This window comes from Callithrix jacchus, chromosome 2 (genome assembly GCF_049354715.1).
Source record: "Callithrix jacchus isolate 240 chromosome 2, calJac240_pri, whole genome shotgun sequence".
Taxonomy (NCBI): domain Eukaryota; kingdom Metazoa; phylum Chordata; class Mammalia; order Primates; family Cebidae; genus Callithrix; species Callithrix jacchus.
Genome location: NC_133503.1, coordinates 15,407,142 through 15,432,723, shown reverse-complemented (window position 1 = coordinate 15,432,723; position 25,582 = coordinate 15,407,142). Strand labels below are relative to the sequence as shown.

At 42.5% G+C, this 25,582-nt stretch overlaps 1 protein-coding gene across 7 annotated transcripts in view; it reads left to right on the top strand.

Annotated features, from left to right (window-relative positions):
* LMTK2 (lemur tyrosine kinase 2) overlaps window positions 1-25,582 on the top strand; it is a 92,132-nt gene that overhangs the window by 43,984 nt on the left and 22,566 nt on the right. For all 7 annotated transcript variants that reach the window (XM_035282776.3, XM_035282764.3, XM_035282753.3 and 4 more), the window contains 2 exons: window positions 4,640-4,727; window positions 17,504-17,637. In XM_035282776.3, coding sequence (XP_035138667.1) covers window positions 4,640-4,727; window positions 17,504-17,637 — 222 coding nt within the window. The remainder of the gene's footprint in view (window positions 1-4,639; window positions 4,728-17,503; window positions 17,638-25,582) is intronic.

Here is a 25,582-nt window from a genome sequence, read left to right as displayed (position 1 = left end):
ACATACCTGATTAAGTTCCAGGGTCTCCTGAGACCCCAAATGTCCAGGTGTCAACTGAAAAATCACTTGGCATTCCAAGAACCAGGAGAACTCAGCTTCAACGAGAAAAGACAACAGATTCCAACACAGATGACAGAGATGTTAGAATTATCCGATGAGAATTTTAAAGCACTCATCATAAAAATGCTTCGTGAGCAGTTGTATCACATTTAAAACAAAAAAATACAGTCTCAGCAGAGAAATAGAAGACAAAGAAGACCTAAATGGAAACCTCAGGACTGGAAAATACAGGAACTCATCATTTCAGTTAGAGTCTCAGAGACATGGGGACTAGAACAAAAGATCCAGCATTATTCATGTCATAGATGTCTCAGAAGGAAAGGAGGTAGAGGATGGGGCTGAAAAAGGATTCAGAGCAATAGTGGCTAACATTTTCTACATTTGGAAAAGAAAAAGCCTACAGATTTAAGAAACTGAGAAAATGCCAAACAGGATAAACCCAAGGAAATTCATGCCAAGATGTGTAGTCAAACTTCTGAAAATGAAAGACAAAAATTCTAACAGCAGGGAGACCGAAATAGAAGTTTACTTATAGGGGGAAGCAATGTGAAGGACAGCCGATTTCTCATCAGCAACCTTGGAGGGCGCAAGGAATCAGTACGTTTTTCACTTTTCTAAAAGATCAGAACTCTGAAATTCTTTCTCCAGAGAAAATACCCTTCAGGAATGAAGGGGGAATATCAAGACATCCTCAGATGAAGGAAAACTGAGAATTTATTACCAGCAGACATACTTTAAAAGAATGAGTTTTCCAAATGGAAAAGAAATGATAAAGGGAGGAGTCTTGGAACATTAGAAAAGAAGAAGGAACAACAAAAAGAACAAAAATATGGCTAAACTTCCTTAAAAAAAACTGATAAATTGTATCATCAAAATGAAAAAACATTTGCTTTGTGGAAGACCTTGGTAACAGAGTGAAAAGACAAGCCACAGACTGGGAGGAAATAGATCGAAACCACACAGCTGACATAGGACTCATATCTAGAATTTATAAGAAACTCTCAAAATTGAACAGAAAAAAATAGTAACCTAATTTGCAGATTGTCAGAAGACATTAAGAGACATTTCACCAGGCCGGGCGCGGTGGCTCAAGCCTGTAATCCCAGCACTTTGGGAGGCCGAGGCAGGTGGATCACGAGGTCAAAAGATCGAGACCATCCTGGTCAACATGGTGAAACCCCGTCTCTACTAAAAGTACAAAAAATTAGCTGGGCTTGGTGGCGCGTGCCTGTAATCCCAGCTACTCAGGAGGCTGAGGCAGGAGAATTGCCTGAACCCAGGAGGCAGAAGCTGTGGTGAGCCGAGATCGCGCCATTGCACTCCAGCCTGGGTAACAAGAGCGAAACTCTGTCTCAAAAAAAAAAAAAGACATTTCACCAAAGAGAGGATAACATGGATAGCAAATAAGTACATGAAAAGATGTTCAGTGTCACAAGCCACTAAAGTAACGAATCAAGATCCTTTCATACCTATTAGAAAAGCTGTAATGAGGCCAGGCGCAGTGGCTCACCCCTGTAATCCCAGCACTTTAGGAGGCTGAGGCAGGCGGATCATGGGGTCAGGATTTCAAGACCAGCCTGGCCAACATGGTGAAACCCTGACTCTACTAAAAATACAAAAATTAGCTGGACATCCCAGCCACTTGGGAGGCTGGGGCAGGAGAATCACTTGAACCCAGGAGGTGGAGGTTGCAGTGAGCTGAGATTGCACCACTGTATTACAGCCTGGGTGACAGAACGAGACTCCATCTCCAAAACAAAATAAGAAGAGCTGTAATGGAAAAATAGTGACAACACCAAATGCTGATAAGGATGTTGAGAAACTAGATATCTCATACATTGCTGGTGGAAATGTAAAATGATAGAGCCACTGTAGAAAATAGCTTGGCAGTTACTTAAAAAACAAAACATACATTTAATTGTATGTTAGCATTAGTTATATATTAGCATTCTCCAGAGGAACAGAACCAATAGGATGTGTATGTTCATGTATACATAAAGAGAAAGATGTTTTTAAAGGAATTGGCTCATGAAGTTATGAAGGCCAGAAAGTCTAGAGGCTGCAGGGTGTACCAGGAGGCTGGAGACCAGGGAAGAGTCAATGATGCTGTAGTTCAAGGCTGAAGGCTGTCTGCTGGCAAAATTCTTCCTTCTGTGGGGGGAAGTCAGTCTTTGTTCTAGTGGGGCCTTCAACTGATAGATGAGGCCCACCTACATTGTGGCAGGATCTGCTTTACTCCAAGTCCACTTATTTAAATAGTAATCCGCCGGGCATGGAAGCCCATGTCTATTACCCTTGCATTTTGGGAAGCTGAGGCTGGAGGATTGCTTGAGCCCAGGAGTTCGAGACCAGGCTGGGCAATGTGGTGAGACCCTGTCTGTTGAAAAAAAAAAACAACTAGTTGGGCATAGTGGCACCGCATACCTGTAGTCTCAGCTTCTCGGGAGGCTGAGACAGGATGATCATTTGAGCCCAAGTGCTCAGGGCTGCAGTTAGCCATGATCATACCACTGTACTTGGATGGCATCGTGAGACCCTGTCTCAGTAGGTAGGTAGGTAGGTAGTAGGGAGTAGGGAGATAGAAGATAGGTACAATAATTTCATCTAAAACCACCTTCACAAAAACATAATAAGGATAATATTTGACCAAATACTTGGGCACTATGCCCCAGCTGAGGTGTCATACAAAATTAACCATCACATCATACAACTCAGCAGTTGCACTCCTTGACATTTATTCCAGAGCAGTGAAAACTTGCTTCCGTACAAAAACCCGTGCATGATTGTTCATAGCAGCTTTATTTGTAATAGCCAACAACTGGAAAAACTAATATGTCTATCAAGAGGTGAGTGGTTTAGCAAAGTGGTGCATTCCTGGAATACTGCTCCCATGCAAAAGGGAATGAACCATTGACACGTGGAACGCCTCGGCTGACCTCAGGGATTATGTTGAGTGAAAAAAATCAATCTCAAAAGGTCACATACTATACCAATCCATTTATATAATATTCTTAGACTGAGAATGAGAACATTCTAGGAATGGAAAACAGGTTGGTGGTTGCCAGGGGTATACATGGGTGGGGTGGGGAGATCTTTGTGGTGATGGGATAGCTCTGGGTCTCTATTGAGGTGATAGTTACACATATCTGTGCACATGCAGACATGGCATGGAGCTCTGCACACACTTGATCACAGCGGCAGTTCCCAGGTTTGGGTGTTACACTGTATGTCATTGTGTCAGATGGAACCCACAGGGGAGATGGGGCAAAGGGTATACCGGCCCTCTTGGCTCTCTTTTCAACTTCCTGTACATTCATAATTGTAGCAAAATATTTTTTTTAAAAAACTATTTTGGCATATCTTTTATTTAACTTTATTTTCATTTGGACAAAATATTTTCTAAAAGGAGTTTGCATATACAGTGGAAATCTATGGAAAAGTATATAAACTAGATAGGTTGAAGGAGAAACTGAGTCATTTAATATCTGGATTAAAATACATATTGAATTTGTTTTATTGTCGTCATCGTTTTGAGACAGGGTCTTACTCTGTCCCTCAGGCTGGAGTGCAGTGGTATAGTCATGACTCACTGCAAGCTCTACCTGCTGGGCCCACACGATCCTCCTGGCTCCATCTCCTGAGTAGCTGGGACCACAGGCATGCGTCCCCACGCCCAACTAGTTTTTCTTTTGTACAGATCAGGTCTCCCTTTTTTGTCCTGGCTGAAATACTTATAGAATTTGTATATACAGTTGGCCCTCTGTATCCATGGATTCAACCAATGGTGGATAGAAAATATTTTTTTAAAATGTGAAGAAGTAACAATGCAATAGTAAAAAATATATAAATAATTTTTACATAGCATTTACATTGTGTTAGTATTACAAGTAATCTAGAGACAATTTATATCGGCAGATGTGTGTAGGTTATATGTAGATATGGCACCATTTTATGTAAGAGACTTAAGCATCTTCGATTTGGATTTTGGTATCTTCAGGGATTTGTGGAACCAGTTCCCTGCAGTTACTAAGGAATGACTGTGTAGTCTGTCCTCTTTTAAATGCTGCTTTAAAATATTATCTCTATCCTGAGATGTTTAATTGGCACACACAAAAAAGAAAAAAATATTATCTCTAAACCTAAATGATTAAAGATAAAAATTTTTGAGGCCAGGCATGGTGGCACGTGCTTGTAATGCCAGCTATTTGGCCAGCTTAGGTGGGAGGATCACTTGAGCCCAGGAGTTGGAGGCAGCAGTGAGCTATAATTGCACCACTGCACTCCAGCCTGGGTGACAGAACAAGACCCTGTCTCTTGAAAAAAAGATTTTAAAAGATTCTTACATTTCCTTTTATAATTTGTGAAAATATTCACCTGATTGGCTTTGAATGACTTAATAGATAACTTAGTATACAGCTTTTAAGTATAATCTTTGTGATCTTTTCAGCCTGTCATTTATTTAAATATTGTATCATTATGAAAAAATTTGGATGTTTGAATAATTTTATTATGCTTTTGTTTGAATAAGTTTATTATCATGCTTCCTGATGAACGACTTTATGGCTTTTATTTTTACCAGTATTCTTCAGCATCCAAATATTCTTCAATGTGTTGGACAGTGCGTAGAAGCGATCCCCTACCTCCTGGTGTTTGAGTTCTGTGACTTGGTAAGTTTTTAGAAGGCATTCAAGTTTGAGCATTCCAAAGATTGTACTTGAGTCTTTCTGACAGAGACCTGCTGGATGAAGGGCTGCTTTCATGTCTGTCCCCCACTTGAAGAACTTTATGCCATGTTACTTCTATTACCTTTGGTGATAGTGTTGACTGACACTTCCATAGTGGTTTGTTACACTCCAGCCCCTGTGCTAAGCTATTTACTTGACTTACCACATAACAAATTCCAGAGTTAGGTACTAATATTTGTGCATACTTTACATATGATTAGAACAAGGCTCAGGGAGAGGATGGCCATGTTGAATCAAGTGTACAGCAGAGCCAGAGCTTGGATCTCGATGTGTTCCTCCTAAGAGCTTGAACCAGGCTTGAAACATCTCGAAGCACTAACCCCCTGAGAAAGCCCAGAATCTCTTTACCTACAGTACTCCTGGTCTGTCAGCATCTGAAAATAGTGAATGTATGTGACATTTATGTTTTTAAAGAATTAGATTTATTTTCTTAAAAATCTTATTTCTTAGCATGATAATATCATTTATTGAGGCAGTTGGGAAGATTGTGCTTTGTGCAGTTTTGTGAATAATTTCAAAAGTAATTTCTTTGTGGAATTTCCTCCAAACGTGTTTTCCCCTTGTGCAGAATATTTCATCTTTTTTTAAAAGCCCATTTTTAGCATGTAATTGTTATTTTCCAAAAAGAGTGGTGAGCTGTTAATTGGATGAGTCAGGTTTTAATTGATTTCTTTTCATCATCTCAGTTTTCAGAACATTGAAACTTCCTTGGCTGTGCATGGAAAAATAGGAGTACCCCAAAACAAATTCCCAATTAATTCAAATAACATTTTCATCTCTTAAAATATAGAATTGCAAGCATCATGATTTTTTGTTTTAATTCCTAAGTGTGATTTGAATATTTCTTTCATTGACAGAGGTAGTTGATTAATAAACTTAATATATTAACTTTGATTGGATTATATAATAGTAACCCTCAAATATCTGTGGCTCATAGCAACATGTTCTCACTCATCTTAGGTGTTGGCTTTGAGTCAGCTGTGGCTCTCTTCCAGGCTGCATTCATCTTTTTTTTTTTTTTGAGACAGAGTCTCACTTTGTCGCCCAGGCTGGAGTGCAGTGGCTCGATCTCGGCTCACTGCAACCTCTGCCTCCTGGGTTCAAGAGATTCTTCTGCCTCAGCCTCCTGAGTAGTTGGGACTACAGGCATGCACCACTATGCCCAGCTAATTTTTGCATTTTTTTAAGTAGAGATGGGGTTTCACCATGTTCATCATGAGGTCTTGAACTCCTGACCTCATGATCCCCCCACCTCGGCCTCCCAAAGTGCTGGGATTACAGGCGTGAGCCACCACGCCCAGCATTCATCTTCAATGTAGGATCAGTGTTTTCTCGTACCTGTACATGCTGGAAGAAGAAGAAAGAAAGGTGTATTCTGATGTCGTTCTTAGAGTATTCTTTATGGGTCTTTTGGGTCAAGTTTATGAAATTGTTTAAATTTATCTTCTGACATGGGGGAAGGAGTGTGGAGGGGGTTTGAGTCTTTTTCTATTGATTACTGAGAGAGGCTCTGGTTATAGATTTTCCTTATAATTCTGGTTGTTTTTACATATTGATGCCCTGTTATGTAAAGCATGAACTTTTAAGATTGGTATAATTTCCTACAATTTGTACCGTCTATCTTTTATGAAGGGGCTCTCTTTAAGGTTAAAATCATTAATAAAGAGAAAGTCTAGTTTTACTGATACTAACATAGTTAGACCAGGTTTCTTTTGGTTAGAATTTTGCCTATCTTTGATAATTATTTTCTCCTCTTGTTTACATCTCTTGTAAATAGTTTGTTATTAAGAATGTGTTTAAGTCTGGCAATCCCGGTCACTTAAAATGGAATATGTAGTGCATTTACATTTATTTTAATTAGTGAGATGTTTACAAGTTTATCCACATATTTGGTATTCTTTTCTTTACCTGTTACCATTTTTCTTTTTTGCTTTTTTTCTGTTCTTCTTTGGGATTCTCCATTTTTTTTTTGTTTCAATTTTCCCCATCTATAAGTTTGGACTTTAGATATTTCTTAATTTTTTGTATGATTACACTGGAAATTACAACATGCACATTTTTTAAGGTAACAAAGTCTAAAATTAATATTTTAATCCTGCTCCAAAGGAGCTGGAACCTCCTAGAGCTTTTTCTCCATGTAGGGAAAACTTGACTACAACCTACTTTTCTGGGCCACCCCATATTCTCTGCCATTGTGGAGGGTACTTATTCATTGGGCACTTAACTGCAGTCAGGCAGCATGCTGCACCCTCGAGATACTGAGACTCAGTGTCATCATTGTCCTCCAGGTCTCCCAGTGAGAGGTGACACATGATAAAGTATTTAGTAGAGGCGTGAGAACTAAGAGGAAGGAGTTCTCACTGGGATTTCTCATTGTTTTATTGCATATTATTAAATAATTGGTTTTGATGATCTCGATATGATCAGAGTTATAAAATTTATGATCCTAGGTTATTGTGATATAAAAGTAGATTCCTTTTAGTCTAGCTCTGTGTGGCCCATGAGAGGTGATTGCCGCACTGACACAGCATTAAGCATTGACAGAAAAAAAGGGCATAGAGATGCACTTAGGTGAAGAGGCAAGTCTGCTTGTCAGAGGTCCACTATTCTAAGATGTGTCATAGTGCCGTTTTTGGTCCCTAAGCTCCTTATATTAATTATAAATAACAGTTGAGGCATATACTTTGTGAGTGACCATCTTAGAAATAGAGGCAGAGTCAGTGTCTGTTTGACTGTTGCCTGTTTCCCGGCTGATGGAGGTGCTTGGAAAACTCTCATTTATTTTAGCATTTTCCAGTTCTTCTTTGATCTTCTGCATCCATTCCTGAAAGTTCCAGTAGACAGTGTTAGTTTTTTCATACACTGGTCAGAGACCTTGGCCATTCAGCTTCATGTTTTCTTCTGAATGGGTTCAGAAGATGGGCTTTGTTTTAATGCTATTTTAGTTGATTTTTCACAGCAGCTCTCTGTTTTGGGAGTAGTAATTTAACCTGTTTTATAAAAAAACACAAAAACCTTACAAAATAACTCCTTTATGTTACCATAAATGACCTAGGATTGACAAAATTATAGAGTATTATTTGTATCTTTATCATTGTACAGACGTCATTTGTATGAAAATATGAGAAATGCATCTGTTCTTTAACTCAGCATTCTTTTAATTTTTTTCTCTAACAAATTTAGATCTCAGACTTAAATACATGTTATCCAAATACTTAGACTAAGTATTGAAAGCATATTAACTTACCTAAATTTGATTGGCTTTTATACTTTGGGGTGAGTATTATGGATACAATCTTCTAGAATGAACAGATGTGACTTCATGAAGCATATTTTATGTGTCCCTCCTAAGTCACGTGGGGATGGTCAGTCCTGAACATCTCGAGGAGCTCTCGTCCCCACCGAAAGCTTCCACTGGCAGTGCAGAGCTAATAGCTGTGTTTTAGTGTCCCACCCAATGGTGCATTGATCAATATTTTTTTAAACAATTATTGTTCCTCAAATAATTAAAAATACAATTGCCATATGATCCAGTCAGTTCTACTTCTGGGGATATATACAAAAAAAGTGAAAGCAAGCCCTTAGGCAGATACTTGCGCATGTTATTCACAATAATGGATTATGACCAAAAGCACTAGTCACAGTAGCTGTGAGGTGGAATCAGCCAAGTGTCCATCAGTGGGTGAACGGATAAACCATATCTGCTCTATAGGTACAATGGGGGTCATTAAAAGGAAGGAAATTCTGACACAGGGTACAGCATGAATAAACCTTGAGGTCATTATGCGAAGTGAAACAAGCCAGTCACAGAAAGACTAATACTGTTTAATTCTACTTACATGAGGGACCTAGAATAGTCAGAGTCATAGAAACAGAAAGTAGAAAGATGGGTGCCGGGGCTGGCTGGGCTGGGGAAATGAGTTGTTTAAAGGATGCAGATCTTCAGTTTCATGAGTTGAACAAGTTCTGGAGGGCTGGCGGTAATGGTTGTGCAGGAAGGAGAAGGTACTTAACTCTGGAACTATAAACTTAGACATGGTTACAATGGCAAATGATATGTTATGTACTTTTTTTACCCCAATAGAAAAAAAAAATGGATAATTACCTCCTGCAATTTAAGGCACCATGTCAGGTGCTACCTATGTTAAGAGGAGGCTAGGATGCCCTTTGGAAATCTTTGGTTATCACTTGGTGTGGCCAGTCTTATATCAGAGTAAAGGTTGTAAACACAGGGGCCCCACCAACTTGCCCTGCAGTGAGAGGTCACGTTGTTTCTTTGGGTAATTGCATACATACCACTTTTGGGCCCTCATAAACTTGAAAAGGAACAGGTTTTCCAGCAGCAAGGACTAGGGGCCTGACAGGGTTCTTGGCACTGAAGTTCAGCTTCTCTGGGCTCCCACTGCATGGCAAGAGTGATCAGGTAGCACCAGCCCAGCAGCCAGAGAGGGTGTCCACCTGAAGGGACACACCAAAGTCTCACTTTGAGCCCAGCTCACAGCCTGGATGCCCCAAAATCTGCCCAGGAACAGGCCTTTCTGATTGAAGGGGCATAACCCCAAGGTAGGACCTGCCTCTTGGCTGCAGTCCAAAGGACACAGAGGGCAGCAGTCTGGGCTCTGTGAAAAGCCGCTGTGGCCACAGTGAGGACCAGCCCTCTCTGTCTGTCTTAGCAGGTCAAGAGTCATTGAATGAACAGTGGCCTTTTCAGTCATCATCCTGCAGTCATCGTGCCCAATGATAACATCTTCCAAGGAGAAAGGAGAGAATATTTTTGTACTTACTTAATTCCTTGTAAGATGGAATGAACCAGCTTGTTTTTAAAAGGCTCTTAATCATGGAATTTTTATGAAAGTAAATGAAAACTCTGTGAGTGCATTTGGTAGCAGGCCTGCAGCCACTGATTTGCCGTGCTGGCGGTGGCCGTGTTTATGGAGGAGCCGAGAGAGCTGGAGGGTGTTTTATAGAACTTGTTGACATGGCAGGTACACCCCACTCTCACATGAATATCAAGGCAATGAGACTGTCTTTTGATTAAGGATCACTCACTCAACAAAAATGGATTGAGCAAATTCCAGGTGCCAGGAGCTGCCTGGTGCTTTAAGGAACACAGAAGTGAGTAAGCCCCATTCCTGACTTGCCTGCCTCATGTTTTCATTCTACCACTCACTGGTTTATCACCTTAGAAAATCCCTTAACCTCTTCTGTAAAATGGCAATAATACTGTCTCCCCACTTAGAATTGCCCAGACCATTAAGTAATTTGATAGATTGTAAGTAAGAGATTACTGAGAACAAGGAAAATAGTAAGTGGTGGCCATTTTTAGTTACTAAAATGGATTTATTCTTATCATTAAATAAAAGCTTGGGTAGTATGTATAGAAGCATGGAAGTCCTAACCAGGATCATTGGAGAAGGCTTTGCAAAGAAAATGTGCAGATGGGGGACATGGTGCCCTAGGTGGCGAGGCCAGCTGGGTCCGTTGGGAAGGCTCAAGTAGAAGTTTGGGTAAGGACAGGAAACAAACCACACTGGAGACCAGTCTGCCAGCCGGGGAGAGAAAAAGAAGGATGTAGACTAAGCTTCGCCACATCTTCATCTGTCTTATTGGTCAGCAGTTTCTTCAGCTGCGTCACCCAGCTCCAGAGGAGGGGATAATATTTTTTTCACAAGGATGTTTTCTTGAATGTTGTATATGGAGTTCCTTTTAAATTCAGCCAGTGAAACATGGAGTCAATTTCTGAAAGCAGTTCACAGTGGAGAAGTGGAAGGTCATCCACTGTTTTGGAAAGCAGTTCGCAGTGGAGAAGGGGAAGGACATCCACTGTTGTGAAAAGCAATTCACAGTGGAGAAGGGGAAGGTCGTCCACCGGCTGTTCTTTGACAGCAGCGTGTTGGTCTGTGGGACTTGCACTCTTTCATCTCTCATGAAGAGCGATGACTTCGGAGCAGAATCAGTGGAGCTTGAACTCATGGGCTCTTATACCTGGAAGGAACCTTGACCACTGCCTACAATGGGGAGTACAGAGGGGAAGATCTGAGCTTTCTGAGCCAGGCCCTGTGCTGGGCATTTGACATGTGTTCCCATTGAGTGAGTCATCTTGATAATGCTGTGAAACCCAGCAGTAGCTTCAGTCTCTAGATGGGGAAACCGAGGCTGAGAGAGGTGAAGGGACTGGCTGAAGAATCAGACCCAGGGTGACCTGTGTCAGGGTTGGTGATTGACTTGCCTGAGGGCACAGAATTACTAATGCCAAAGCGAGTGTGTTCATGGGTGGCTTGATTTTATTTTATTGTTTTAAAAATAGAGATGGAGTCTCACTGTATTGCCCAGGCTGGTCTTGAACTCCTGGTCTCAAGTGATCCTCCCACCTCAGCCTTCCAAAGTTCTGGAATTACCTGGCCCTATGTGCTTTCATGCCAGGTGGTTTAATGCCACCACCAGTGGGAAGCCTCCATTTTAGAATTGGCCTTTGATGTAGAAATGCCTAATTAATGGGCATCTTTTCTTTATGAATATAGTTACTAATAAGCCCCAGGCACCAAGGACTCTTCAGGCATGGGGCACCCAAAGGTAGATGATATGTCCTTGCCCCTAAGGAGCTTACGTAGAGGAGAAGAGACACGGAGTCACAGTGGAACAGACATGAGGAAGGCCAGGGGCACAGATGGACAGTGTCCCTGAGCAGAGCCAGCAGAAGGGAGGCCTGTGCGGGACAACCGAATAGGTTGAGGTGTGGGGTGATTGGGTGGGGTGTATGTTCCTAGTCCCTGGGTCTGCCCTGTTCTGGTGCCTGGCCCTGTTCTGGAGCCTGCCAGTGGCCTTGGCCCTCCCCACACCTGGCTGTAGCCTGGGCACTACAGACTTGGCCCTTGCTGACAGGCTGCCTCTGGCAGGCCCTGTCTTCCCTGGTGCCTGCTCTCCCACCACCCTACCCCGCGATTCCTCCACCGGTGCTGGTTCCGCATGTGTGTGGCCATCCTGCTCCTAGGCACTGTCTTCTCCCCTGTCGCGGCAGTGACAGGTCATCGCTGCTTATAATCAAGGTGTGCACCTGTATGTAGCTGGAGCTCGGGAGGGACACACGGTGGCTGCTGTGATCTCAGCGGAGGTTCTCTGGCGCCCTCTGATGGTGCTGGGGCAGGTTGATGGGGGCCTCACTGTTGTCTATAAAAGTTTAAAAAGAAAAATACTTTTAATAGAAAAAAACTTACAGAATAAGGATATAAAGAAAATTATTTTTGTACAACTGTAAATTGTATTTTTGTTTTAAGCTAAGTGTTACTACAAAAAGACTCAAACTTTTAAAAAAATTAAAATGTAAAAAGAAGTTACAGTAAGCTAAGGTTTATTATTGGGAAAGAAATTTATTTTTATTTTTAGAGATGGAGTTTCACCATATTGGCCAGTCTGGTCTTGAACTCCTGACCTTGTGATCCACCCGCCTCGGCCTCCTAAGGTGCTGGGATTACAGGCATGATCCACTGCGCCCGGCCAAGAAAATGTTTTTATGTAAATTTAATGTGGCTAAGGGTCTCTAGAGCCCGAGAGGTCAAAGCTGCATCCAGAAATACTTGCCATTTTGTTAAAGTGGCTTACACGATTCAGTGCAATAACATGCTGTGTAGGTTTACGCCTAGACTGTAGCAAGAAACCACCCTATGTGGCGTAGGGGTACAGTAGGCTGACCCTCTAGGTTCGTGTAAGTACACTCTGTGATGTTTGCACAACAGTGAAATTAAACAACCATTTCTCAGAAGGTATCCCCAGTGTTAAGTGATACATCACTGTACTTTACCTGAGTTTTAGAATAATGTGGATTCACTGTTCTCAAAGTAACATTTACTATACAAAGATAAACTTTCAAAGAGAATCACATACTTAAAGAATATTATTTTCCCCAAATTAAGTGTCTGGCTAGCTTTCATATACAGAATAATGAAGTAATAAATTTAAAAGCCCAGTAAAAATGTGAAATTTCAGATTTACTCCTAAGTTCATTCTTACTAGATTATTAAATGGAAATGATGGGATGGGACTGCTTTGGGAAAACAGTTGTCCCAACTTTAACCTGTGGGGCCTCAATTAGAACATCTGCATAAGTGTTTTTTCTTTTTTCTCCCATTCATTAAGCAAATATTAAACACATGCCGTGTGCCCAGCACTTTTCTAGGTTTTAGGGACACAGTAGAGAACTAGACGGAGTCCTTGCTGTGTCTAGCTTGCTTTCTAGTGGTAGAAACAGACAAGGAAATAAAACAGCAGGTGGGAACCCAGGCTATCATGATCGGATTTATGTTTTTGGGGGCTGGCTTTGGCTGCTCAGGCAAGTGGATGCAGGGAGGCCACTGGGGTACTGGTGCAGGCGTGGGGTGGTACCAGGACCAGCACAACAGCAGCCGAAGCATGGGAGGTAGACTCAGGACTTGGTGATGGGTTGGATGTGGCAGCCTAGAGGCAGAACTCGCAAATGACGTCTTCACTTTTGGTCTAACCAAAACAGTGATGCTGCTTCCTGAGATTGGCAGAGGTTTGTGCTGGATGGCTCATAGACATACAGGGAGGGAAGTTGAGTCAGGAGATGAGGGGACTGGGCCAGAGGGGTGTATGTGAGGCGTGGTCTTTCAAGACTTGGGGTGGGTGAAACCCCTGGGCGGTGAGTGTCCCCCAGGGCTGAGGACCAGGATGGAGCTCCAGGGTGCTTACCCATCAGTGAGGAGGGAGATCCAGTGGGGGCAGAGGAAGGAGTGGCCAGTGGGATAGGAAGAAATGCAGGAGGTTGCCGTGAAGACTGTTGAAGAAGGACGTGTTTAAGCAAGGAAGGATGGACTCATCTCCGTTAATGCTGGTGCAGTGGGACCCAGCCAGCTCTGCACTTGGGGAGAAGTGGGCACATCACTCCTCCATAGGCCTGGTGAGAGCAGCTGCCACTGAACGGTGGATGAAAGTGCTTCTGATGGTGGGGAGGTGTTCCTGAGCAAGGAGCCAGGACAGACTAGGCTTCTGAGGAGTTTATCTGTGGAGAGGAGAACTGGAAGGCTGGCTTTACCTGGGAGGTGTTTGGGCACCAGAGCAGAGAGAAGAGATGGACTCTCAAAAGGACTGAGCTTAGAAAGGCACAAGGACGAAGAATCCATGGCAACCAAAGAGGAGATGATGTATAAGGTTGTGGATACCAGTGGGCAGAGAGATGCAGAGAGTGTCTAGGAGGGAAGTGACGCCACCGGCTGCACGGAGGCGTCGTGGCGCCAGCTGCCCCAGTCTCCAGGTTTTCTATTTCATTAGCAGAAGCGGGGGTGTTGCCCTGTCTGTATCATTCTTTCATCCTTTCAATAAAATTATTGAAAATTATGGTTTTCCCCAGAATCATCCTATTAAACATAAAAATGACTATAATTTCCACTTCTAAAGCTATTTACCTGTTGACTTTTTACACTGTATTGAAATTAATTAATTGCTCTCAGTGTCCTGCAACAAAGATAAAGGTCGCCCCGACCATTCATGTCAGCATTGAGGAGGGGACTTTCTAGAAAAGCCACTTACAGATCTTGGAATGACTCATTCCACAAAGGCCTTGCAGGTGGCTTGCTGTTAGTGGAACTTGGTGTAGCACTCTGCTGCCATCTAGTGTCATAAGTTTTCCTTCTGGAGTTTTTTAAGGGGTTTTGTGAAGCTGAGAAATTTTTAAAACTTGGATAAAGGAATGTTTATTTTAATTCAGAATACATTGCTCTTCTTGGTGAGGTTTTTTTCTTTCAATAATGAACCAAAATAACCATGTTTCTTCACTAAGCACCATTAAAGTACAAATAAATCAGATATCTAAATATAGGTTTGTCTGTTTTGAATAGAATGAATCAAATTTTAGTATTTGCTTAATATAAACATCTTTAATTAAATATTTTATGTTAATTTTTTCTTTTAAACTGTGTCACCAGGAGAGCTCATAGACCTTTCTGGAACACAGAACTAACTCTGTCCATCACAAGTCTCGCCCATGAGAGCCATGACCAGGGGCCTCAGTAGTCTTCGATGTTATTCCCTATTCCTGGGTTAAAATATTTTTGTCTGGAAAGTACTGATCTTATCTATTCTTGAGTAAAATCCCCTTCTGTTTATGATATTCTGTCTTTGAGTGAAATTTGGGAAATGGGGTATCATGGAGAAAAGATATTTAAAGGACAATGCGTGGTAGTGAACATACTTTAGATACCCTTGGGAAGCAGCTACTCCTGCTCTGCCTTTCCTCTGCCCTCATGGCCGGAGTCGCAGTTCACTGCCAACAGCTGCTGTTGGTTTTGAGGACTGGCCAGATTTGGCCCAGCACAACCATGTTTTCTTGTGAGAGTGATTTTTACCTTAGATGGGTATTGTGGTGAAGTGGTTAGGCGGAAGAATTACATTGCCATTTCATTGGTAATATAGATAGGCTTAAGCTTTTTTCATGTCTGCTTTCTCTACGGGCCACCTTATGAAACTCCCATACACCTGTAGTCCTGGGAGTTTTTTGCTGGGATTTTTCTGGGTGAATTTAATTGTCGTCTGAATCATTCATTATCCTTACAACTCCCAAGCTTCACAGAGCCTAAACTGGATGGAGGGGCATATGTTTTTAGAAGAAAAAAAATAGATGTCTCTTTTTCCTCTGGTGTAGCCTCTAATTCTGTTGGGAACGAAGGAGAAGGCACTCGGTTTGGAAGGAAGTCTGTGAAGGACAGCGAAGCCGGGTGCGGCCTGACCGCACGGTACTGAGGGAAGGGCACTGCTTCCTTAGCAGGGCTGTCTCGGGACACTTGAGAGAACCCTGTAGATCGACGGGATAGACCTTAAGTTATTTTATATTCATTCATTTTTCTTTTTTTTTTTTTGAGACGGAGTTTTGCTCTTGTTGCTCAAGCTGGAATGCAATGTCACAGTCTTGGCTCACTGCAATCTTCACCTCCCAGGTTCAAGCAATTCTCCTGCCTCAGCCTCCCAAGTAGCTGGGATTAGAGGCGCACACCACCACACCCAGCTAATGTATTGTATTTTTAGTAGAAATGGGGTTTCACCGTGTTAGCCAGGCTTGTCTTGAACTCCTGACCTCAAGTGATCCACCCCCTTGGCCTCCCGAAGTGCTGGGATTACAGGCATGAGCCACTGCACCCACCTTATAGTCATTCTTATACATTGATGTCATCTACATACTAATTTAATTCACTTGCTAAATAGAACTTTCTTGACTAGTTGGTAAACTGAAAAGTGGAAGCACAGCCCTACCATTTATTAGCTCTTGGCCTTGGGCAAATTTCTTACCCTCCTTAAGCCTCAGTTCCATATCTGGCAAACATCTCAAATTGTATTTGCGGTAGCAAGTGCAAAAACTCCTAACACAATGCTTGACTCAGGGCTCAAAGCACAAATGGTGGCGACTATTAATATCAGCATTATCACTCGTGTAAAGATCTTTGAAACTGGGAATGGAAACAAATTTAGATTCTTAGAGTGGACCTAGAAGTTACATCAGAATGTACTCAGTATTAAATGTGGGCAAATGTTTATGAAGGAATACTGTGTTTCAAGGTTTTATTCTGGGAGGAATTAGATAAATTTGCTAGCTCCAGTAACAGTTATAAGACATGTGCTCTTTAGCTGGTCAAGGAAAATGTCCTTCCTCAGGAGTCTTTTTTTTTTTTTTTTCTTTTTTTTCCGTGATCCCCAACTCCAGCAGTCTTTCTTGACTCAGATTTAAAGAACACAGAAAGCTATTGGCTTGCTTCCTAAATTTTATTAACTTATTCTAGGAAGCTTTAATTTGGGATGAAATCATATTAATAAATATTTAATCATGTGGTAAGGAGAATGTGGAAGAATTTATTCCCTCAAAAGGGTATTCCACATAACAGATACACTGTAAACTCCCAAAACATAGTGTTCTAAATTAAAGTTATGAAATAAAGATAGCATTAACACAGGGAGGTCCTCGAGGAGGCGCAGGGAGCCCAGCAGTGTCATGGCCGTGTACTGGGCGTCTGACTGTAAGTCTATTTTCCTGCTCAGGCTGTTCCTCTTTGAAGAGTAGGCTTGTTCATTGTTCATGTGGTGAGTTTTTCTGGATTGGCTGGAATGTTCTTTCTCTCCACCATCTCAGGATAGCACAGGGCCCTGCGGAAGCTGTGGGAGACTAGAAGCAGTTGTTACTGTACTACCTGCTCCTCCTTTCCTACTCCTACTGTACTCCTCCTTTCCTACCCATTTTTCTTTCCTTCTCTCCCCATCCATTGCTCCCCCAAGCCTCAGCAGTAGCCATGGCGCCTTAGTGATGAAGTGCTCACTGCCTAGGGGCTGGCTAGAATCCATAGACCAGGCAATGTGAGTGGCATCATTTCTTACACTCGCGGTGTCATCTCTTAGGTACCTGGGACTTTCTCTACTTCTCACTGCATTTAGTTCAAATTTTGCATCATTGCAAAACTATCTTTTTTTAAACTGTTTTTGTTTTACATGTGTTTGTTTATATGATAAAAATGTTTAGTTAGAATGCCCCTAAAAGGATAATAGTGTTCTATACTTTTGCATTATTGGGTTGGAACTGTTTTAAGTACAAACATAAGTTTCTAATAAATAATCTTAACATTAGTGTCTACCGAGGCACATGTTTAAGCATGAACTTTGTTCCTGTGGTTCGTTTTGAAACTCAAACGGGCTGACTTTTGCAGGGCGACCTGAAGGCGTATCTGCGCAGCGAGCAGGAGCACATGCGGGGGGACTCACAGACCATGCTGCTGCAGAGGATGGCGTGTGAGATTGCCGCGGGGCTGGCTGCCATGCACAAGCTGCACTTCCTGCACAGGTGGGTCCCTGTGTCAGAGGCACACACCTCACACAGCACCACAAGACGGCCCAGAGAGGCTGCCGGGTTTGTGAAACATAAGGAGGACAGGTGGCAGAATGAACTTAGCTCATGCAGGTAGAAGCGATCTCGTTCTTGCCGGTGATTAAGATTAGGGTTGAGTCGGGCTTCAATGAAACCAGTACTAGAGAATAAGATGTCTTAGTACATTTATTATTTCCAGAATTTGAAAGAATGAAGAGTTGTACCTGCCCCAGAGTTGAGAGTAAACAGTCCCAATCCACTGCATGACACCTCGCGTGTTTCATCCTTGCCACACCAGCTTTAGGCTTCTGGTGCTACCCGCCCGGGTTCGTGGTGTGCCCCAGTTCACATTCCTGAGAGAGGATGAGAGAGGCTCTAGGCCAGCAGCCTCTGGTTGCACAAGGTCATAGCACTGGTCTCTGGCCAGCTGAAGGGTGGGCGTCAGGGGTCCACTTGGAAGCAGAGGTGTCGTGGGATCCGATCTGAAGAGGCCCCCTGGGTGGGTCGTCAGGGACTGCTTGTGAACAGCACAGGGATCTGTGTAGCACATTTCTGTTGAAACCTTTCAGGCCCCACTTGGAGCCTGTTGTAGTTTGTTCAGATATTGATGGTAATTTTCGTAATTAAAACACCAAAGGACATATAGTCCTGTCTCAAATGATGAGTCGTTCTGTAAACCCAAAAGGAGATTTCTACTTATTCTCTACTAGGCTTTTGAGCTATGGTTTACATTTAAAAACAACACAATACATTTAAAATTATTTATTAGATCTCCAGGAAAACCAGGCAGTATTTTTTAAATTTACTTTAAGTAAATCATTTAACTCTCCTAAAAAGGAACACCTGTGTGTCTTGACTTGAAGGAATGTGTATAAAGTATTCTATTTTTTATTTATTTATGTATATATTTTTTGAGAAAGAGTCTCCCCAGGCTGGAGTGCAGTGGTGTAATCTTGACTCATTACAACCTCCACACCCTGGGTTCAAACAATTCTCCTGCCTCAGCCTCCCGAGTAGCTGGAACTATAGGCATGTGCCAACAGGCCTGGCTAATTTTTGTATTTTCAGTAGAGATGGGGTTTCCCCGTGTTGGCCAGGTTGGTCTCGAACTCCTAACCTCAGGTGTTCGACTCGCCTCTGCCTCGCAAAGTGCTGGGATTACAGGCGTGAGCCACTGTGCCTGGCTTGAAGTATTCTATTTTTTAAAAAGCAGATTTCACAGTAATGTATTTATAGAGTGATTCTATTTTTTTTTTTAAGTATGAAAACACCTGGTTGTATTTCTAGAGGTGTGTGTGTATAAACAGGCGTGGAAAAGTACTGTGCCTATCAAACTCTCAACATTACTTCAAGGGGGGATGAAGGAAAATCATTAACCTTCTTAAACATTTATATCTTGTTTGATTTATAATAGTAAACAAATCATCCTGATAAAGTGTTTTTTTTTCTAAGAGACTCAAAAAGTTACCAGTTTCTTAAGACCCAAAGCAGAATCCCTTACATGAAACTTTATAAAGATTTTGTAGTGGAGAAAGCCTATATTTAGTTTTTAATGTTTTCTATAACAGGTTATTATCTAGCATAATTTATATTGTTAATATCTTACGAAATTCAGATAATTATTTACTAATACTTGGTTTAGGAATTCTTTAATTTTGAAGAAGGGGGTTATATTTTAAAAGAGCATCATAGGCCAGGTGAAGTGGCTCATACCTGTAATCCCAGCACTTTTGGGAGGCCAAGATGGGTGTATCACGAGGTCAAGAGTTCAAGACCAGCCTGGCCAAGATGGTGAAACCCCATCTCTACTAAAACTATAAAAATTAGCTGGGCACAGTGGCAGGCATGTGTAATCCCAGCTGCTCAGGAGGCTGAGGCAGGAGAATCACTTGAACCTAGGCAGCAGAGGTTGCAGTGAGTTGAGATCATACCATTGCACTCCAGCCTGGGCGACAGAGTGAGACTCCGTTTCAAAAAAAAAAAAAAAAAAAAAAAAGAGCATCATATCAGAATCAGCAATGTAAAATTATCAAAAACGGCTAGAATCTGTGTATTTTTTAAATTGGTAAAGATGTCGGAGTAAATAGTATTTTCCTGTGAGTTTCAAGTTAAAGTTTTACTTAATTTCAAATCTTGTGGACTTTAGAACAAGTAAAGATGATAAAGTAAATCACATAGTTTGGGTTTTATTCAAGTTCAAAAACTCAAAGAAAATCCTTGAAACCATTGACAGCTGTTTAATTTTGTTGTAAAAAGTAATCATATCTTTATTAAATTTCCATTTGGGGCAGAATTTTGTATTTTAAGGTCTTTTTTGTCAGTAGCGTATCATACAGTATATTTTTAAGTTGGAACTTATTTATTGGTTGCCGTAAAGTAGGACTTCCTCTTTTGGCTGAAAATAGAACAACCTACACGTCCAATTAAAGTTCTTAGCTCTGTTTGGAAACTCACCTAGTAAGGCATCCCAGTTAATTTGGATTTCTACCGATTGTTTAAGAAGAGGCTTAACCCAGAGTCTCAGGAGCCTGCATCTCTGAAATCGTGCATTTGACTATTGTGAAGGTCATGTAAACAGCAGGCGCTGCCAGCTTGCTGCTGTGTGTCCCACTCGCCTTGCTGGCCTGGAGCCCAGGACTTCCTGTTCCCTGCCTATGAGTCTCCTGAGCAGCCTGTCTGTGAGATGCCACCAGGTTGCTTTGATGAGCTGAGCCCAGGGTTCCCACAGGCAGCAGCATGTGTCCTCACAGTGGTGGCTCATGTAGTTTCGATACCTGGAGGGCGTAGTCTCAAGGAGTACCTGGGTGACGATTGTGTATAAAAGCGCCTCTTGTAGGATTTGCCCGGTTGTAGAGTTACAGTGACTTTCTGCTGGGCAACACTAGGGTTAGTGTGCAGTGAACTTCCACTTCCTGCAGAGTTCAGTGACAAGGTGAGAGGCAGAAAAATACATTTAAAATCTAGTGACAAGGTGAGAGACAGAGAAATACATTTCATATCAAAGCAAAATGCACACCTGCTCACTAATGCCCCAGCAGGAGTGTGGAAACGCATGTTCTCATTTGGCAGGGTGTTTGCTGTGTTCTGTGCATTTGTAGAACATTCTGTGAGTAGTGATTTGATCCTCCACCCCACCCGTCATGAGGCAGGTGCCATTATTCATCCCACTTCAAAGAGGAGAATACTGAGGCTCAGTGCTGAATGGTTGGTCTGTCTCAGCCACTCATTTGATCGTTTGATGAGCAGTTTGAACCCAGGCACACACTCTGTGTGGTCATTTCTGCAGGAGGAGGAGTTACTTTCGCCTGGGAGGAGTCCAGGTCAGTTTTTGGAAGGAGATGGGTTTTAGTGATCCTTAAAGAATAGGTCATTTGGGGGCTGGAGGACATTCAGAATTGCTGGAGAAGGGAGTAGCAAGATGATGTATGTGGTAGGAGGAAGAGGAGGGAAGGGAGTTTAAATGTCAGCTAGCCCAGTGTAACTAGAACAGAAGACGAGGAGAGAAGATAGCGGGAGATGAGAATAGAGATGCAGCCTGAAACTAAATTACAGTGGGCCTGAGTGCCAGGATAAGGCCTTCAGGCTGTGTTCTGTAGGCAGTAGGATGGCAAGCCCAGAGCTTTGTGCATGCACGTGTGTTCATGTATAATCACTATTGCATAATTTGATTGCAGCTGCAACCCAAGAAAAGATGGAAAGACTGTAATCAGCTGAGTTGCTACACTGGGAAGGTGATCAAAGAGCTTTCATTTAAAAAGGCTCTAGGTCCAGAGGGTTTCATTGGTAACATCTGTCTGACCTTTTTTTTTTTGAGATGGAGTCTTGCTCTGTCACCCAGGCTGGAGTGCAGTGGCACAATCTTGGGTCACGCAACATCTGCCTCCTGGGTTCAAGCAATTCTCCTGCCTCAGCATCCCAAGTAGCTGGGACTACAGGCACGTGCCTCCACACCTGGCTAATTTTTGTATTTTTAGTAGAGATGAGGTTTCACCATGTTAGCCAGGGTGGTCTTGAACTCCTGACCTAGTGATTCACCCACCGTGGCCTCCCAAAGTGCTGGGATTAGAGGTGTGAGCCACCGCACCTGGCCCCATCTGTCTGACTTTTAATGAACAGGTGGCTCCAGTGTTTTAAACTATTCCAGACCATAAAAAAGATGGAAATGCCTATAACTCATATCATGAATCCCCCCCCACATTAATAGCAAAAGATGACGTAAAGAAATTATTGACGATTCTCATGAATGAACATAGACACAAATACTTGCAAACTGCCTCCAGCAGTGTGTAAACAAAATAGTTAAGTCTTATTTTAGGAATATAAGGGTAGATTTATATTATAAAATGTCTACATAATTTGTTCCATTGACAGAATAAAAGATGAGAGACGTTATAGCAATAGATTGCAGAAACATCATTTAGTATAATTCGGAAGCTATTCTGTCTTTACATAGAATATGTAAACATCTTCTCCTCCAATGGGAAACATTTCCTCCAATAGGAAAGGAAAGGTACAACTTAACTATCATATGGACTAAAACCCAAGACTTTACCAAACTCAATAGCAATATCATGCTATTGCTAAATAATAAAGCCCTTTCAATTAAATGAGAAATCAGACAAAGATGCCCACTATTTATGTTATTTTCCAGTATTTCATCGGAAGTACTAACAAATACAAACACAAACTAGAAAATTACCAATTTAAAAATAATAGGCCGGGCATCGTGGCTCACACCTGTAATCCCAACACTTTGGGAGGCCACGGTGGGTGGATCACTTGAGGTCAGGAGCTGGAGACCAGCCTGGCCAACATGGTGAAATCCTATCTCTACTAAAAAGAGAACAATTAGCCGGGTGTGGTGGCTTTCGCTTATAATCCCAGCTACTCGGGAGGCTGAGGCAGGAGAATTACTTGAACCTGGGAGGCAGAGGTTGCGGCAAGCTGAGATCGCACCATTGCACTGCAGCCTGGTCGACAGAGTGAGACTCTAATAATAATAATAATATCCACCATGAGACTGAAGTTGGATAACAAATAATAACAACAACAACAACAACAGTAGTTAAGATTTACCGAATGCTTCCCACTTGCCAGCTACTCTTATACCAACTCTTAAGAGGTAGTGCTGGTTTTCCTGTCTGTTACAGGTCGGGAGATGCAGGCACAGACAGATACACTGATTTGTTCAGGGTTGTGCAGCTGGAAGCTGGCAGAGTTGGGATTCAGAGCCACATTCTCTGACTCCAGAGTTCATACTCTTCAACCATTGGAAAAGAAGAGAGCATTATCTTTCTTTACTGTGCCATGGTATTTATTGTATGTTTAGAAAAACCAAGAAACTATGCTTTTAAAAAATTAGAATTTATAAGATAATTTGTTGTGGCTTTTTATAAGACGGTATGCAGAAGCCAGTAGCTTTTGTCTGTACAGGTATAATTATGTACCCAACAATAAAGGGATAAAAACTATTTTTTTCTCAATAATGCCAAAATGTAAATTATCTGGGTTGTTATTATGTGAGAAAGGCACCGGACTACATGAAGAAAACTGTGAAACCTTATTGACGAATGTATAATAACGTGGGCAAATAGAAAGATGCACCATGATTAATGGTGGGGAGGCAACACAAAAATACCAAATCACCTAAAGAATTCCCATTAGAATCTGAACAGCGTTTTTATTTTTTTATTTTTTTGAGACAGGGTCTCACTCTGTCACCCAGGCTGGAGTGCAATGGCAGGATCATGGCTCACTTGCTTGGCCTTGACTTCCCAGGCTCAAGCAGTCCTCCCGCCTCAGCCTCCCAGGTAGCTAGGACTGTAGGTATGCACCATCAGTGGCGGACCCCATTCCAGCCAGAGGCGTTTTCCAAAGAGTGGAATAAGAATTTCACAGTGGAAGAATTCTCTGTGCACCCAAATCCTAGCAGATGCCTGAGGTACATACAGCAGGCATTCAGTAAATGTACCATTTCCCAGCTAGTGAAGACCGACCTAATAATCAGGGCAAACAGTGTCAAAACTCTAGTGTAAAGTTCCCTCCCTGTACTTTATCAGAATCCTCTTGGTTTAATCATCTCCTGGTTACATCTCCATTCCATCTTAGGGTGTTAAGTGCAGAGTAGCTTCGGAAGCTTAAGTCTTTGTGGCTGCCAGAGTCAGAATGGCATGGTGAGCCGAGAGAGAGTCTTTGGAGTTGAAGTTTTAATTCACCTCTCATCAGCTTTACCAGTATAAGCCTGGTTATGTAATCCTTTGGAGCTGTATCTTTTCTATAAAATGGGGATCATCTTTAAAGCCCTGGAGTGCTGTTGTCAAAATGAAGATAAAGTAGAAGAGTATTCAGTAACTTTGCGGTATTTTGCTTCCTGTCTGTTAACTCTTCTTATCAGGAATCCAGGTTACTCGGGAAAGCATAAGTAGTTCACATAAACAAGAGGTGTGGATTCTTTTGAAAATGCTTCCTGCAGGTTGAGCCATTTGCATTGGAGAACCCTGAAGATGGCAAACTAGTCCTGGCATGAGTGAGCAACAGGCAGTAGTGCTTCCTTGTGAATCAGGGTGAGAGCCCTTTAGAACCGTGGGTTCCCACTTTCTGTCCATTGCTCTGCTCATGTGGCCTTGAGTCTTGCAATTTACTGTGGTCTCAGTCACAGCAAGTGCTGCCAAGCATAGGCGACCCTGCCAGAGCTTTCCGAGAGCCGGGCAGGGCTGGTGCGACTGGCAGCCTCATCCTTGGACCTGTTTTTCAACTTGAAGGGAGAGTATACGGGCTGTGTGTTTGCATTTCCTGACAAAAGCAGCCATTGACGTCAAGAGTTACCTCTGTTGTTAAGAAGTTACACCTGTGTGTTTTTCTGGTCTTTGGCTTTGCACATTGTTGGGCTTCAGAGAATATTTATTTTTACCAACTTGGACCCAAATTGTATCATTACCTTGAATCTGTACAGCACTTTTATGTTTTCAAAACATTTCATGTATTTTTCAGTTTTACCTTTGCAACAACCTTGTGAGTTAACCATTTCAGGCACATCCCTGTTGTTTTATGAGGAAACAGGCTCCTCTGCTATGCATGTGACTGGCCCAGCATCACATGGTCTTGGAGCAGTGGAGCTGAGACAAGCTGCTGGCCTCCTGACTTTGCCCAGGGCTCCCTCCCATTGCACTGTGGAGCCTGGGCGGTGGGGCAAGACCCAGTCCTACGACTATTTGCTTCCTCACTCCCTCTGGATTTCAGGTCGTGAGAAGCATTGCTTTTTCCCCTGGGAACACCAGTTAGATTGCTTTTGAGTTTTACAATGAGAGCCAAGGGCCTTCTGCCGGGGTGGGTGGTTGTTCATCTCTATCAAGCCTTTACATTTCAAGGATCCAAAGACCTATGTGGAACATGTGTAGAGAGAGAGATGAGGAGGGAGGGAGTGGGACACTCATCCTGCCCCCAGGAGGTGCCTGAGCTTGTTATCACCCAAGCTAGCCTCAGGCTGCTGCCCCTGGCCTAGGAGGACGTGTGCTTGCCCTTGTCTGGATGCTGGCCTCCAGCTCCTAGTTCTGATCTCAGGAGGGTGATGTTTGTAGGATTCACAGGGTCTGTTTATAGACCCTAGAGGTGGTGGTGCCCAGTGACCGAGCCTCTATTGGCAAAACCCCTATCTCTGCAGTCACAGCTGTTGGCTCAGTGGATAAAGCAGCCTTACTTAAAGCATTTTCACTTTTGTGTCCTCAAATGGCATGTTCCTTCTCCCTCTCTCCCTTCCTGCCTCCCTTCCTTACTTAATTCCAAGAAACGGGGATCCCTTTCTTCTTACAATTAGAAGATGCTATATTGTTTATAGCAATGGAGTCATGGGTATCCCCAGGTTTTTCCGGGCCTGAAGCGTTCTTACGGAGCACGGAAAATCACTTGTAAGCACAAAGAGTGT